Source organism: Sminthopsis crassicaudata, chromosome 3, assembly GCF_048593235.1.
Source record: "Sminthopsis crassicaudata isolate SCR6 chromosome 3, ASM4859323v1, whole genome shotgun sequence".
In the NCBI taxonomy this organism is placed as follows: Eukaryota; Metazoa; Chordata; class Mammalia; order Dasyuromorphia; family Dasyuridae; genus Sminthopsis; species Sminthopsis crassicaudata.
In genome coordinates, this window is record NC_133619.1 from 267,270,213 (window position 1) to 267,284,349 (window position 14,137).

At 34.2% G+C, this 14,137-nt stretch overlaps 1 protein-coding gene across 3 annotated transcripts in view; it reads right to left on the reverse strand.

Moving 5' to 3' along the window:
* IFNAR1 (interferon alpha and beta receptor subunit 1) overlaps positions 1-9,235 on the reverse strand; it is a 46,347-nt gene extending 37,112 nt beyond the window's left edge. For 2 of the 3 annotated variants that reach the window (XM_074300734.1, XM_074300735.1), the window contains exon 1: positions 8,973-9,215. In XM_074300734.1, coding sequence (XP_074156835.1) covers positions 8,973-9,051 — 79 coding nt within the window. In that variant the 5' untranslated portion in view covers positions 9,052-9,215. Of the gene's footprint in view, positions 1-8,933 lie in introns of all 3 variants that reach the window. The other variant, XM_074300737.1, reaches the window with a different exon arrangement.
* Between the last annotated feature and the right edge of the window lie 4,902 nt (positions 9,236-14,137).

Consider the following 14,137-nt stretch of genomic DNA (forward strand, 5'->3'; position numbering starts at 1 on the left):
CCTAATATGACAATCCCCACAGATCGTAACATAACCATTAGTTTAAAAAATACATATGTTTAATAAAAAAAATCCCACCCTATATAAAATCAGACCTGAACAAAGTGTTGGCTTTATAAACATTCCATAGAATAGAAATACAAGAAAGGTAAATATATGCAACAACCAAAGAAAGCAAAGGTAACAAAATAAATTATTTCAGGATAACAATACCATTAAATAACATCCAAAAATTTCTAGTTTCTAAATTGTGCTAAAGTAGAAGATTTAATTTATATTGATGAAATCTCCACAATTTTTCTTCAAAATACACAAAGACACAAAGGTGAAAGTACAAGTCAAATAAAAAAAAAGTGATATTGGAAAAATAGGGCTAAAACATGGTGGAGTAAATTTTACACCTTGCCTATAAGTGAATCAATTTTATTTTTTTTTGAAAGAAGATGATGTTTAAAAGGAAGGGGAATGAATATATGATGAAGTCTAATCAAGGCAAAGGGTAAAAATGAGGAGAAAATAATTTGAGTAGATTTTCAGTAAGAAAAGGGACTATAGGTGAGGAAGAGAATTTGAAAGAAGGCTTAATAAAAATGGAAACCCTATTTCTTTGGCGAGAGAAGATTTCACTTCCCAATAGGGAAGAAAGACATTCTATATATCAATATGAGGTTCTTATACAGTATATAAACTTGAGGAATTTGGTACTTAGAGAAACCATTCACCTTGTCTCAGGAGAAAGGGAATCAAATATCCTTTGAAGAACTGATACCTAGAAGAGTGAGAGTATGGATCCTATAGGGAACTTTCTTAGCAAATGGGAGAAAAATGATCATGAAGGGGGAAAGAGAAGTAATCATTCATACTAAAGGGATAATATCTTCTTTCTTATCTGTTGGAACTGGTTTTTCTAAAAGGGAGGCAGAATAGAAAAAAGTGTTCAGGGGAAGATGCAAGATCCACACAACAATAACATAGAAACTATTTAGGATCAGGATGTTGTTAAACGTTAATTTCTTGAAGAATAGAGACTAAAGACTAAAAAAGAATAAGGGCTATGAATCAAAGAATAATCTAAAATAGAGAGAAAGGGAAGATAAGTAATGAAGAGAACTAGAAAAAGAATTTTTTTTTTTTTTTTTGGAAAAAGGTACAGAAAATGAAAATTTAAAACTAACAAAAAAGTTGAAGGGTAGGATAGAAATGAGATTTTACCTGACTACTTATTTGCAAGGGAAAAAAAATAGAAAATTTATATAACTAGATAATAGAAAAAAAAAAAGAAAAAGGAGCTAGAAAAAGGAACTAATAAGTTAAGGAAAACTCTAAGGGGTAACAAATGGAAGGAGAGGACTTAAGGGTAAGGGGAAGAAATTTGGTGAAAAGAGGATTGCTTTCAAGATGATCAAGCTAAAATAATCACAGAATCATTGTAATTAAATATAAAAGAGGGAAAAATGTTGCATCAGGGAAAAGTTAGGAACAAATGGAAAAATGAATCTATTAATTTTAATAACTTTAAAAGTGAATGGATGAAACAATTCAACAAAAGAAGTGATGTATTAGATAAAATAAAATAAAACTTCATGATCTGTAGTTTACAAGAAACATTTCTAAACAAGATGAGGAACTGGAACAAATTTTACTCTGCACCAGAGGGATAATAATAATAAGAGTGCAATAATGCTATGAGAAAACGCAAAAACAAATAGTCACAACATTAAAAAGGGATAAATAACATTCTTATCTTATGCTGTAATGAACCATAGACAAACCATCAACATTAAACTTATATACTCCAAATGCATTACCATTTAAGTGCATAAAAGAAAAAATGAACTAAATCACAAGCGGGCATAGGTAGTAATACAATGGTGGCAGGAAAGTTAAATTCTGCCCTCTTAGACAAATTTGACAAATAAGTTACCAAAATGGAAAAAAGAGAATTGAAAAAAATTCTGGAGAAATTAGAGCTAGAAGATTTAAAATCCTAAACATGTCTGAAATATAAGATAAATATTTTTCAACACCACATGGATTTTTACAAAAATTCATTTTTACAAAAACAAATCCCATATTAGATCAGAGATATTGCAAATAAAAGAAAAAACCAGAAATTGCAAACATATGCTTTCTACATTATAACAAATAAAAATATTAATAGTTCAGGGATCACAAAAGAAATACACAGACACAAATGAAGACTTAATAGTGAAATCCTAAGTATGTTCAAAGGACTATAAAACTGTGCATATCCTTTGATCCAAGTGTCTTTTCTGGGTCTGTATCCTGAATAAAACAAACAAACAAAAAAAAATGAAAAGGACCCACATGTACAAAAATGTTTGCAGCAGTCCTTTTTGTAATGGCAAGGAACTGGAAATTGAGTGGATGCCCACCAATTGGGGGAATGGTTGAATAAGTTATGATATATGCATGTAACAGAATATTATTGTTCTATAAGAAATGACCAGTAGACTGATTTCAGAAAGGCTTGGAGAAACTTATAGGAACTGATGCTAAGTGAAGTGTGTAGAACCAAGAGAAAATTATGTAATGATCAATTGCTATGGACTTGGTTCTTTTCAACAATGAGGTGATTCTGAGCAATTCCAATATTATTGTGATAGAGAGCCATCCACATGCAGAGAGGGGACTATGGTGACTGAATGTGGATCACAACATAGCATTTTCACTTTTTATTTGTTGTTTGCTTGCTTATTTTTTTTTCTTTCTCATTTTCTCTCTTTTTGATGATATGACTATTCTTGTGCAACATGACAAATGTGTAAATATGTTTAGAAGAATTGTACATGGTTAATCTACATTGGATTGCTGTTTAGGGGAGGAGAGAAGTGGGAAGGGAGGGAGAAAAATTTTAAACACAGAGTTTTGCAAGGTAAATATTTAAAACTATCTCTGAATTAATTTGAAAAATAAAAAAGCTATTATAAAAAAAATGAAGTCCTAAATATTGAGTGAGGCAAAGATAAATGTCATAGAAACAAGTAATACTAAGTGAAATAAATGAAACAAGATATTTCTGGGATGCAACTTAAAATTTTTCTGGGGAGAAAATATCTCTATATAACACACATTCACAACAGAGAAGAGAAAATTAATGAAACAAATATGCACTACAAATTAGAGATTCATCAAATAAACCTAAAATAAGCTTAAAAGAAGAGATCGTAAAAATGAAAGGAGTGAAAAACTGGAAACCAAAAAATTCCATTCAAATGATCAACAAAAATAAAAGTTGGTTCTTTGAAAATACTAATAAATTAATAATCTTTAGGTAACCTGATCAAAAGGAAGAGAACAGAAAAGCAAATCAACAAATAGAAAGTGAAATAGGTAAAATCACAACAAAAGTAGAAAAACAAAAAAAAATTCTTTTGTTCTCTATACAATTTTTTCTTTAATTTTTTTATTAATGTTTTATATATTTTATATAAATATTTAAAATGTTTTGTATATTTATACATGTATCCCTTCCCCCTCCTGTATCATAACTTATAATGTAGTGCTATGCTAATAAAATTAAAAACAAAAAATAGAGCGATATCATTTAAAAATATTAAATACTTAAATTAACAAAGACCAAATAAAAATACAAAATCAATCTCTAAAAAAGAAGTAGAACTAGTTTTAAAGAAATTGCCAATGGAAAAATATTCTTGTTCCTGACAGATTCACAGGATAATTTTATCAAATGAGATAGCCTATCAAACTTTTAAGGAACAATTAGAACCAATACTACACAAATTATTCTCAAAAACTAAGAAAGTTTCCTTTTATGAGACAAATATGTTAATACCTAAACTAGAAAAGGATAAAATATAGGAAAACTATAGACCAATATTATTAATGAATATTGATCCAAAAATTTTAAATAAAATTCTTCCAAATAGAAGATGGGCCTTCTTAAACTTTTCCTACTCAAGATCACTTTTTTGCCTGAGAAATTTTGACATTATCTCAGATAAATAGGTATATAAATCAAACATTTACTGATCACAAATCATAATTTTGTAACCTCTACATTCAGTTTAAGAAGCTTTGATCTAAGAAACCATTCATCATATCCAGCTGGATTTTTACCAGAGATACAAAGATGGTTCAATGTTAGGAAAACAACAACATAGTTAATCACATTAGAAAGAAAAATATCCAAAGCCACATGTAGTTACCCTAATAATGCAAAAAAAAAAAAAAAAAAAAAAAGCTTTTGATAAATTATATTTATGTTTTTAAAAATCTTACAAAGTACCTCAGGCATAGATGGATCTTTTAATCATTAAAATGTATATCTAGAATAGGATCCTCTTAGGAAAAAAACCTGAAAAGTCCTCCACGAACTCAAGCAAAGTGAAATGTACAGTATACAAAGTAATAGCAATGTTCTGGGATGACCAGCTATAAATGAGGTTGCAGTTCTTAGCAATACAATACAATGATCCAAAATCCTATCTCTTCCTAGAGAAGAAACTGTGTCTGCATACAGACTGAGGCATACTCTCTTTCTCTTTAAACATTACTTTTCTTGAGGGTTTTTTTTTTTCTTATTTGAGTGGGAAATATGTTTTCTTTCACAATATGACTTTTATGGAAATGTTTTGCATAGCTTAATGGGAGTTGAATGTGGGAATAAGGGAGAGAATCAGGAGCTCAAAAAGTTGTAAAAACAAAAGCAAAAAGTTTTTTTTTAATGTAACTGGGGAAAAATATTAATTAAATAAATGTTTATTTTAATAATGTATATCTAAAACCAAAAGTAAATATCAGATGCAGAAAGGACACACTATAAACTCCACCCCCCCAACCCACAGGAATAAAAGCAAGAATGTCCACTCTTCCCACAATTATGAGACAATTTTGAAAATACTAGTACTAATAATAAGACAAGAGAAAGAAATTAAAGGCATAAATACAGGGGAAAAGAGAAAATTTTGAGGGAGAAGCAGATAAGTAGCATAGCAAGTAATAGCAGACCAGTCCTGGAGTCAGGAGGACCTGAGTTCAAAACCTACTTCAGACACCTGACTCTTACTAGCTGTAATTCTGAGCAAGTCTCTTAACCCCAATTCAGTTGCAAAAAAATTTCTTCCCTTCCCTTCTCCATCAAGTTTTAGGGAACTAGCAGAAACTGAGGCAAGAACTTCAGTAAAATTGAAAGCTATAAAATATAACTTCAAAAAATAACTGCATTTGTATGTAATAAAAACAAAATTCAAGCTGCAGCAAAAAAGGGAAAATTTCATTCCAAAGAACTATAAAACAAAATATCTTAAGATTCACCTATAAAAGCACACAAAATACTTGTAAGGAATACATTTCAAAATTCTCCTTAAAGAAATAAAGTGCTACTTAAATAGATGGAGGAATATATTTAGTGCTTGTGGCTGACCTATTCTAATCTAATAAAAATAGCTATTACTACAAAAGGTATAATTTATTTTAATGCTATGCCAATTAAATTATTAAAGAGCTACTTTATTGACCTTAAAAATCATGACAAAATTCATTTGGAAAAATAATAGATTTAGAATATAAAAGGCAATAATGCAGGGGGAATTCACACTTACCAAACCTCAAACTACTTTATAAAGTAATAGTCATGAAAACTATCCATATTGGTCAAAAAGATGGAGACAGAGGTCAAGCAAATAGACTAAACAATGGAATCAGAAGCAACAGAACTCAATACCTCATTTTCCATTAACCCAAAGGTATGTTATTTAGGAAAAAACTATCATATAAAAACTTTTGGGAAAACTAGAAGGCAGTCTGGCAGAAAGTAAGTTTAGATCAACACATCATATTCCATAATCCTCTAAGTGGCTATATGTCCTTAATATTAAAATAATAGCATGAAAATATTAGAAGAGAAACATTTCATGTCAATGATAATGGATAGGAAACGTATTCCTCTTTCCTTTTTTTTTTTTTTTTTTTTTTGATTGCCTTATTTTCTTTTTAACTTTTTTTCCCCCCCCTGAGGCTGGCGTTAAGTGACTTGCCCAGGGTCACACAGCTAGCTACAAGTGTTAAGTGTCTGAGACCACATTTGAACTCGGGTCCTCCTGAATTCAAGGCTGGTGCTCTATCCACTGCGCCACCTAGCTGCCCCCGAAATGTATTTGTAACCAAACAATGGATAAAGAGCAGTTACAAAAGATAAAATAAATATCTGTGATTAAATGAAACAGAAAACCTTCTGCACAAACTAAAGGATGTAATATAAATAGGAAAATGGTCAAATTGGAAAAATTTTATTTTAAATTTTTCAGATAAGAGTTTGGTATTCAAGATATATATAAAATGTTCCAAAAGTCTTAAGAGTAGTTTTAAACTTTAATATCTTCTCAAGTATAAAATCTACAAATATATAAAAAACATCATTAGAAAGTTTAATTAATTAAATTTAATTTACACCTACGCATTTTTTAAAATACATTTTTAATTTTAACAAGATGAAACACCACATTATACATGGCATATATAACAGTTTCTGGAGGACAAGATCTTATATCAGCAAATCCCTTAGAGAGGGTCTTCTTGCACAACTACCTTGGTCACTAGAGCTATTGCCATTAGAATTTGTCTCTTGAGGTCATATCAAAAATGTTATGTATGCATCAAAACCTTGTTCTTTCAATATTCTTAAGGCTAGGAATATAAATGCAATCTTTCAGTCACTAAGCAGCTAATAATGCAAATTTTAAAAGAGCTTGAAAATATATAACATAGTAGTTATGTTGAATTTTACTAAGAAACCACTTTTTAAAAAGCTTAAATAATCTTTAAAATGTTTTTTAAAATTATCTAACTAAATAAATAATAAATTAACTCTAAGATAAAATAAAAACAACTCTAAGATTTCATCTCACATACTGCAAATTGACAAAGACAAGAAAAGGTGGTAATAGTCAATTTTGGAGTGAATATGTGAAGACAATTGTATGAGAACAGACAAAATTGTAACCTGTCATATTTTTTTAATGTTAGTATATTCTGAAGCCTTATAGTGTATCTTAATATTCTGTTTTATCAACTAGTAGCTTTTAAATGTAGAGGTCAAGTAAACTTTAGCTAGGACTTATTATTTCAATTATCTATATATAATATATATATATATATACATATATATATAATATGCTTTTACTTTTTCAAAGTTTAAAATTCTCCTGAACTCATGCTTTAAGATTGAGAGCCTCAGTAATTCCTTATTTATCAATTGGAAGAACACTTACAGACAACCCACAAAATGTGGGTTTTCCATCTTCCACTTCCATACATCCAAATAGCAGAGCATTAATGGGGCAATTTTTTACAACAGTTATGTCTGTCTAATTGAATTTCTCAAGGACAGCATATCATTGTTGAAACATGCCCATCTGAGAACCTTATTCATATTTTGTCTCTGATACCCCTACAAACCATTTTTCTAGCTTCAGGCCTCTTGACACTATCCTTTGACTTAAGTTCTATCCTGCCTGGCATAGAGTAGGTCCTTTAAAAAATGTTTGTCAATTTGTAAGTGCTGTTGAAATTTCTTTGACTTCTTTCTCTCACTTTGGTTCTTATCGCTCCTATTTTTATTTTTGAACTCTGTAAGAGACCCTTTCCCAACTACTTAATGCACCATTATTAGTCCAACTAAAGTAGTCATTAATAGACCCTCCACAATGCACACATGCCATCTGACCTGTATTGGATTCAAATTCCTCTTACATTGTCCCTCTCTTACCTTGTTCCTGCCATTCAATGCAAGCTGTGCAACAGAAAAAGCATCTGAAATATCTGCTTCTCAGGTCCTTGCTACTCAGCCCTAGTAGATACCTAATTTATTGGTATGATAATAACCTTATGTTAGTATTATTACTCTGTACTTAGAAAAATGTATCATTTTATTTGTATATTTAAAAAATTGTACATTGAAACCTGTAGCTTTGTAAAAGCTACTTGTCATTGGAAGAACTGCTGGGAGAAAAGGAAGTATTACCTTTTTCTGCTGATCATTGGGAAAAAACAAAAACATAGTAAATTTCATTTTTAAAAAAGTAACTTTTTCCAGGTACAAATTTTATAAATATAAAAAGCAAATTTACATATTTCTTTGAATACTATATAAATATCTAGATCAATTAGATTCCTAACCCCCTCAAACAAAGAAAGCTCAGTGAAAGCTGCCTGACCTGATCTCCCCCCCCCCCCTTTCCCAAAGGCATTCCATCTTCGGATTCCTGGCTGGCATTTTCTTAGCAGTCCCTCGTGGAATGCTCTTTCCTCATCTCTGCCTCCTCCTGGCTGCTCTGGTTTCCTTCAGTCCCAGCTAAAATCTTTAGCTCGAAAAGCATCCTTCTTTTCCTCTTAATACTTGTGCCTTCTTCCTGTTACTCAATCTCCAATTTATTCTGCACATATTATGTTTGTACAGGGTTGTTTGCATGTTGTCTCCCCATCTCATCCCCTTAGAACTAGAGATCCTTAAGGAAACGGACTTGTCTTTTGCCTCTTTTTGCATGTCTAGAGCTTGGGACAATGTAGCAGACGTTTCATTAATGTTAGTTGGCTGGCTGCCTGCTAACATTTAACAGCGGATGGAAGCTAGGCAGGCCGCTTAATCCGTTTTCTCAGCTACCTCATCTGGAAATAAGGAGGAAGACTACCGTAGCAAGTTATCTAATTCTTCCGTGCCAACGTATCTTTCCTCTCGCGTGGAGCAGGTTCAAACACAAAACATTAGATTGAGGAGGGCGGAGGGGGCGGGGAAGAAAGAGAGAGAGGGGGGCTCGGGCTAGCCCGGGGTAGGAGGAAAAGGAAGACTGGAAGCGAGGAAGGGCCGGTCTTCGCAGAATCGCCTACTCCGCTCAGTCCGCGGACTGTCCCCTCGCCCACTACCCAACGAACACCATCGCCCTCGGCCACACCTTTTCGCCTTAAGACGCCCTCCTCCCTGGGAGGCTCACCAGCTGCGAGGGGGAAGAGCGACAACTCTCCGGAGGCGACCAGCAGCACCAGGACCACAGATAGGATGAAGGAGAGCATCGTCCCGGCCGGTGGCAAAGCCGCCACCGCTCTCGGGGTTACATCCTCGAAAGGGAACAGTTTTTGGAAGGAGTGGGAGCCCTGGGCTGGGAAAACAGCTACAGAACGCGGCCGGCTCGCTTCTCTTTTGCGCTTGCGCCCAGCTTGCGCAACAGCTAGCAACCCTGCGGCGAGAAGAGTTGGAAAGGCAGAGAAGGGAGGGGGAGCAAAAATCCTCCCCCTCTTTCCCCCTTTCCGGGACTCTCCCGCCCTAGGACGTCCTCTTTCTGTCACGTGACTGCCCTTTTGCCGTCCACCTACGCTTTTCTGAAAAACTGAGTCTCACCCTACGGAAACCTCCGCGTCTGTGCTAGTTGTGGAAGATAAAATCTTGAAACGTTAGAGATACCATCCCGAGAAGGGAGGGGAGAAACAATTCGAAGAACTTTTGTACTCGTGTAGAAGGAAGGGGAAGAGCTGCGTAAACAAATAGAAATTGATTCTGTTCTTTGGATTTGCCATTTGTATCTAATATTCTTGATTTTTTTTTTTTACCAGCTACATTTTATTGTTTCAATTTACACTCATTCTCCATCCCCCAGTACGTTTTGATTTTTAACGTGTTCTCAGATCGGATACATTGACTTTTATTTTGAAAAAGTGTGTAATTTGTATTTTTGGACAAAGGTAGTGTAGATTGTTTGAGCTTAATTATCCCCTTCTTTGCCCTCTCCCCATGTCCCGCCCCATTCAATTGTATCCATGTGACTCACCATGGAAAAAGCCATTTGTCGTTTGGGAATACTGGCTCTTTGTTCATAGAGTAGTAGGATCCGTGCTGTACCGTCTTTTAGCTATGTGAAAGCAGGGGATCATTAGAAGTAGCCGCTTTTCCAAACTGAAGAGTTATGGCCACTTTATGAATCCTGAAATTCCTTTCTCTGATGATAATTTTTTTGTCATTGCATCCTTCACTTAAACCTTCTGACCGTTAACCCTGTTCTCATCCTCACTGTCATTTCCAATCCTTCTATACCTCTGTCCTTTGCTAGGGAAATATACCATGGAACTTGCCAAGATAATAGGTAGCATTAACTAGGTGTGAAAGATCCTTATTTATTTTGAAAGGTGAAATGCTTTGAGCCAGTAGGTGAAATAGTTGCTACTATATAAAAAGTATATTGGGATTGTTGGAGAGATTTAGACGCACCAATAAATCTATGTAGTGAATTCTTTACCTTATGGTTCTAATAGATCTGGAAAGGTTTCATTTATGATGTATTCAATTATGAGGCATATAATATATTTTTTGGCCATGCATCCATCCATTGGTTAAGTAGTAGTGGGCTGTGTAGCTGTCCATAGTAACAGTACAGTGGATAGTCATGGGCCCCAACAGAGTGAGCAATGACACTGGCTGTGGCTAAGGCAGTCTTCCTTTCTTCCATTGCTAAATTTCTCCATGAGCCTCTATTTTGTAGAGTTGTGTCCTGTTTTTGCTACTGACTTTCTTGACTTTGACACCATGCCCCTTTGTGTGGTGTCTCTGTCTCACTATCATTAGAATGAAAGTTCCTTAAAGGATTATCTTTCTTTTAGTCTGTATTTGCATCTCTAATATTCTGTGCAAGTATCTAGCACAAAAGGCTTAATAAATGCTTTTTGCCTCATCTTACCTCAGATCTAGGTAGACTAATAGCCCTAAAGTCATTTAGGTGGTGAAAGGTCCTCTAGATGAACCTAAAGGTTTAGGTGTTAAGGGAGCAGTATCCTAATCCTCTATTCCTCCATGTAAGTTAAGTTCTTTTTTTCTTAAAATATTTTGAAACAGCCCTCGAGATTTAGTTATTATGGAAGACTGAGACTTATCCTGTTGACGTAATTTTCTGGTCACTTGGGTACAAATCAATTGAGAGTTGATGGGGCCCCTCTTTGAAGCTTCAGATTGTAGACAAACAGCATGAATAAAACTGAGAATCTGCTCAATTGAATCAATACTTTAATCTAGATGATCATCCACTCATTGTTCTAATGTTTTTCTCTGTTCTCACTAAGCAAATTTCCTTTAAAAAAAAAAAAAAGATGATAGCTTTTTATTTTTCCAAATACATGCAAAGATAGTTTTCAACATTTGTAATGTGCTGTTGTCTCCAGAAGCTGCCGATTGCTTTCTGGGAGGAGATCTGCTGTGTCAACTCAAATCTCTCGGACAGATTCTTCTTCCTGTAGAGAACCGTTGTCTCCAGACAGTTGCCGTTAACTCTTGTCCAGATAAGTGATTTCCCTTCCTGCAGAGAGCTGTCTCAAGTCTGGTCTAGAGCAGAGACTGACTCTTTCTCTAGAGGTGCTCTCTTCAGAGAATGGGTGTGAGATAATGCAAGGGCTTATAGATAATGCAAGTTCTGACTTAGCACTTAGTAAGAACCTAATATCTCATTATCTCATTAGCACTTAGTAAGAATCTAACAAACATTCACCTTTAGAAAATCTTGTGTTCCAAATTTTCTCCCTCCCTTCTTCCCTTTCTCTCCCCTCCCCTAGATAGTAGGCAATCCACTATAGTTTAAACATGTATTAAGCAAACTTCCTTCTGTTAATTGTTAGGTGAATTGTGAGCATCTCATTTCATTCCATTTTTATTTTTATTTTATTTTTTGAGGCAATTGGGATTAAGTAACTTGCTCAGGGTCACACAGCCAGGAAGTGTTAAGTGTCTGAGCCCAGATTTGAACTGGGGTCCTCCTGACTTCAGGGCTGGTGCTCTATCCACTGCGCCACCTAGCTGCCCCTCATTCCATTTCTAGACTTGAACTATGAGAGTGTATACTCTTATACAAGTATAATCTTATGTAAACATATATATTCTTACATAAGAGTACATATGCTCTTCCTATGTAGATTGTAAGGTCCACCTATTTAGAACACTATTTAAAGGAGTTTCTCTAGTGTTTCTGGTCTCAGTATTGACAAACACAAACAATGACTTAAACTGACCTGTTTCAGTTATCAGGCCAATGAATTTGCCTTGGACTGACCAAACATTTTCACTCTAGCTTTTGTAAATCTCCCAAGCTCTCCCCTCCCCAGATTCCCAAACTTTCTTTAAAATTTTTGCATGGTGTACAAAACAAATTATCTGGTAAAATTGTAAGATATCTAATCCCTTCCATTGGCAAAATAGTCCTTCTCACAAAATAGCCTTGGTGTTCTATATAAACCCTGTTTCCAAACCCTTTCCTTGAGTAATTCAACACTTGCTATGCATTGACTTTTCATTAAAATTTCAGGTTGACAATGTTATTGGCATATAAGAAATTCTAGAGGATCTCACCAACTATAGGGAATCTTTCTTCTACTTAAACCTTAAGTGAATACCATTGGCAAGTATATGTTTTTGTCTTGATATTGATAGAGTGTCTTTGAACAATATATGTTTTTTAGTATAGTTGCATTTATCAAGGAGTATTATATGATTTAACATATGCATGTACACAGAGACCCTTTGTTGAAGGAAAGTCTTTAAGGTTATAGAGAATCAGATGTTCTTTGTGATCATTAGGCAAAACAATGAGATCTTTTATTTTAAAAAATTTTTAAAAAATAAATTTTTATTTATTTTACCTCTAATTCAATTATATGATTGTGAAGATGTAGCTTACTGTAGTATAATCCCTGTCCCAAAGCTCAAAGATAGTCTCTCTTTATTTACAAAGATGAATACGCTGCTATACATGATGGATGAAGTAGAGTTGACTAAAATGAGAGAGCTCAAATCTTGTTCTATCTTTTTTGACCTTCAAACTATTTGGGTGTTTTTGACTTCTAGTTTTGAGAAGGAAGATGGAAGAGGTCAATTTCACTTTAGATTGCTGAAAGAAAAATATTCTGAGAAAATATGTGATAAAATGGCACTCTTTATCATATCCCTATTCCTAGCTTGCTACACTTTCTCTTGCATAAGATCTAGAATTCTCTTGGTTGAGCCAAATTATCTCTCTCCTAATGGGAGGTCCTTTATTCTCTATAATCCCCCCTTCCCTTTCCCCTACCCCTACTTATGTATCCTCCTTTGTAAATCTTTGATTTCTTTTTTGCTATGATTTGGATAAGTGGGTTTATCTGCTCTCTGATATGTGTGTTCATTTTGGAATCAGCGTTAGGTGGGAAAGGGGTCAAGTCTTAGATATTGAACTTAGAATTCTCCTTCCCTTCAATAAAGACACAGTGATTAAAATCTAGGTTGAATTTGATCATATCCTCCAATAATATTTAAGGGATAAAATAAGTAAAATTCTAACTTGATATTATCCTATCTCTGAGGAAAACAGAATGGAAGTGTCTGAATCTAATTCCTTGCTTCTCCTGCTGACAGTGAAGAAAGTCTCACTTATATACGAGTAGGTAAAGGAGACACTAGTGATAACCATTTTGCCTCCCTTTGACAACACTTCCATGCCATTGTTTGTTGTTCAGTAATGTCCAGCTCTATGACCCCATTTGGGATTTTCTTGGCAAAAAAGCTGGAAAGGTTTGCCATTTTCTTCTCAAGGTCATTTGACAGATAAGGAAGTTGAAGCAAACAGTTAAGTGACTTGTCCAGGGTCACACAGTGTCTGAGGACAGCATTTGAACTCAGGTCTTCCTGATTTCAATGCTCTATATCCTGCACCATTCAGCTGCACCTTAGAATAAATTCCCACCATCTAGCTATCTGACATCTCTTCCACAACTTAATAATATCCAGCATTTATACAGGGCTTTAAGATGTTTGCAGAGTTATATACATGTCTTCTTTAGATCCTTATAACAAGCCTGCAAAGAGAGATACTATTATTTTCTTCATTTTATAGATGAGGAAAATGAGGCAAATGGGTTGTGACTTGCCCAAGATCATATAGCTAATAAGTTTGAAGCAGGTTTCAAATTAAGGTTTCTTGACTACAAGCCCAGCACTCTATCATCATCCAGGTTCCAGGCAGTTAGTTGCTGACAGTAACACTAGTTGAAGATTTAGGATCAAATGGTACAATCTACTTTACTGAAATTATGGGGAACAATAGATGTCCAAAATCTGTACTGATTATCTAAGTTTTGTTGGGTACTTGGT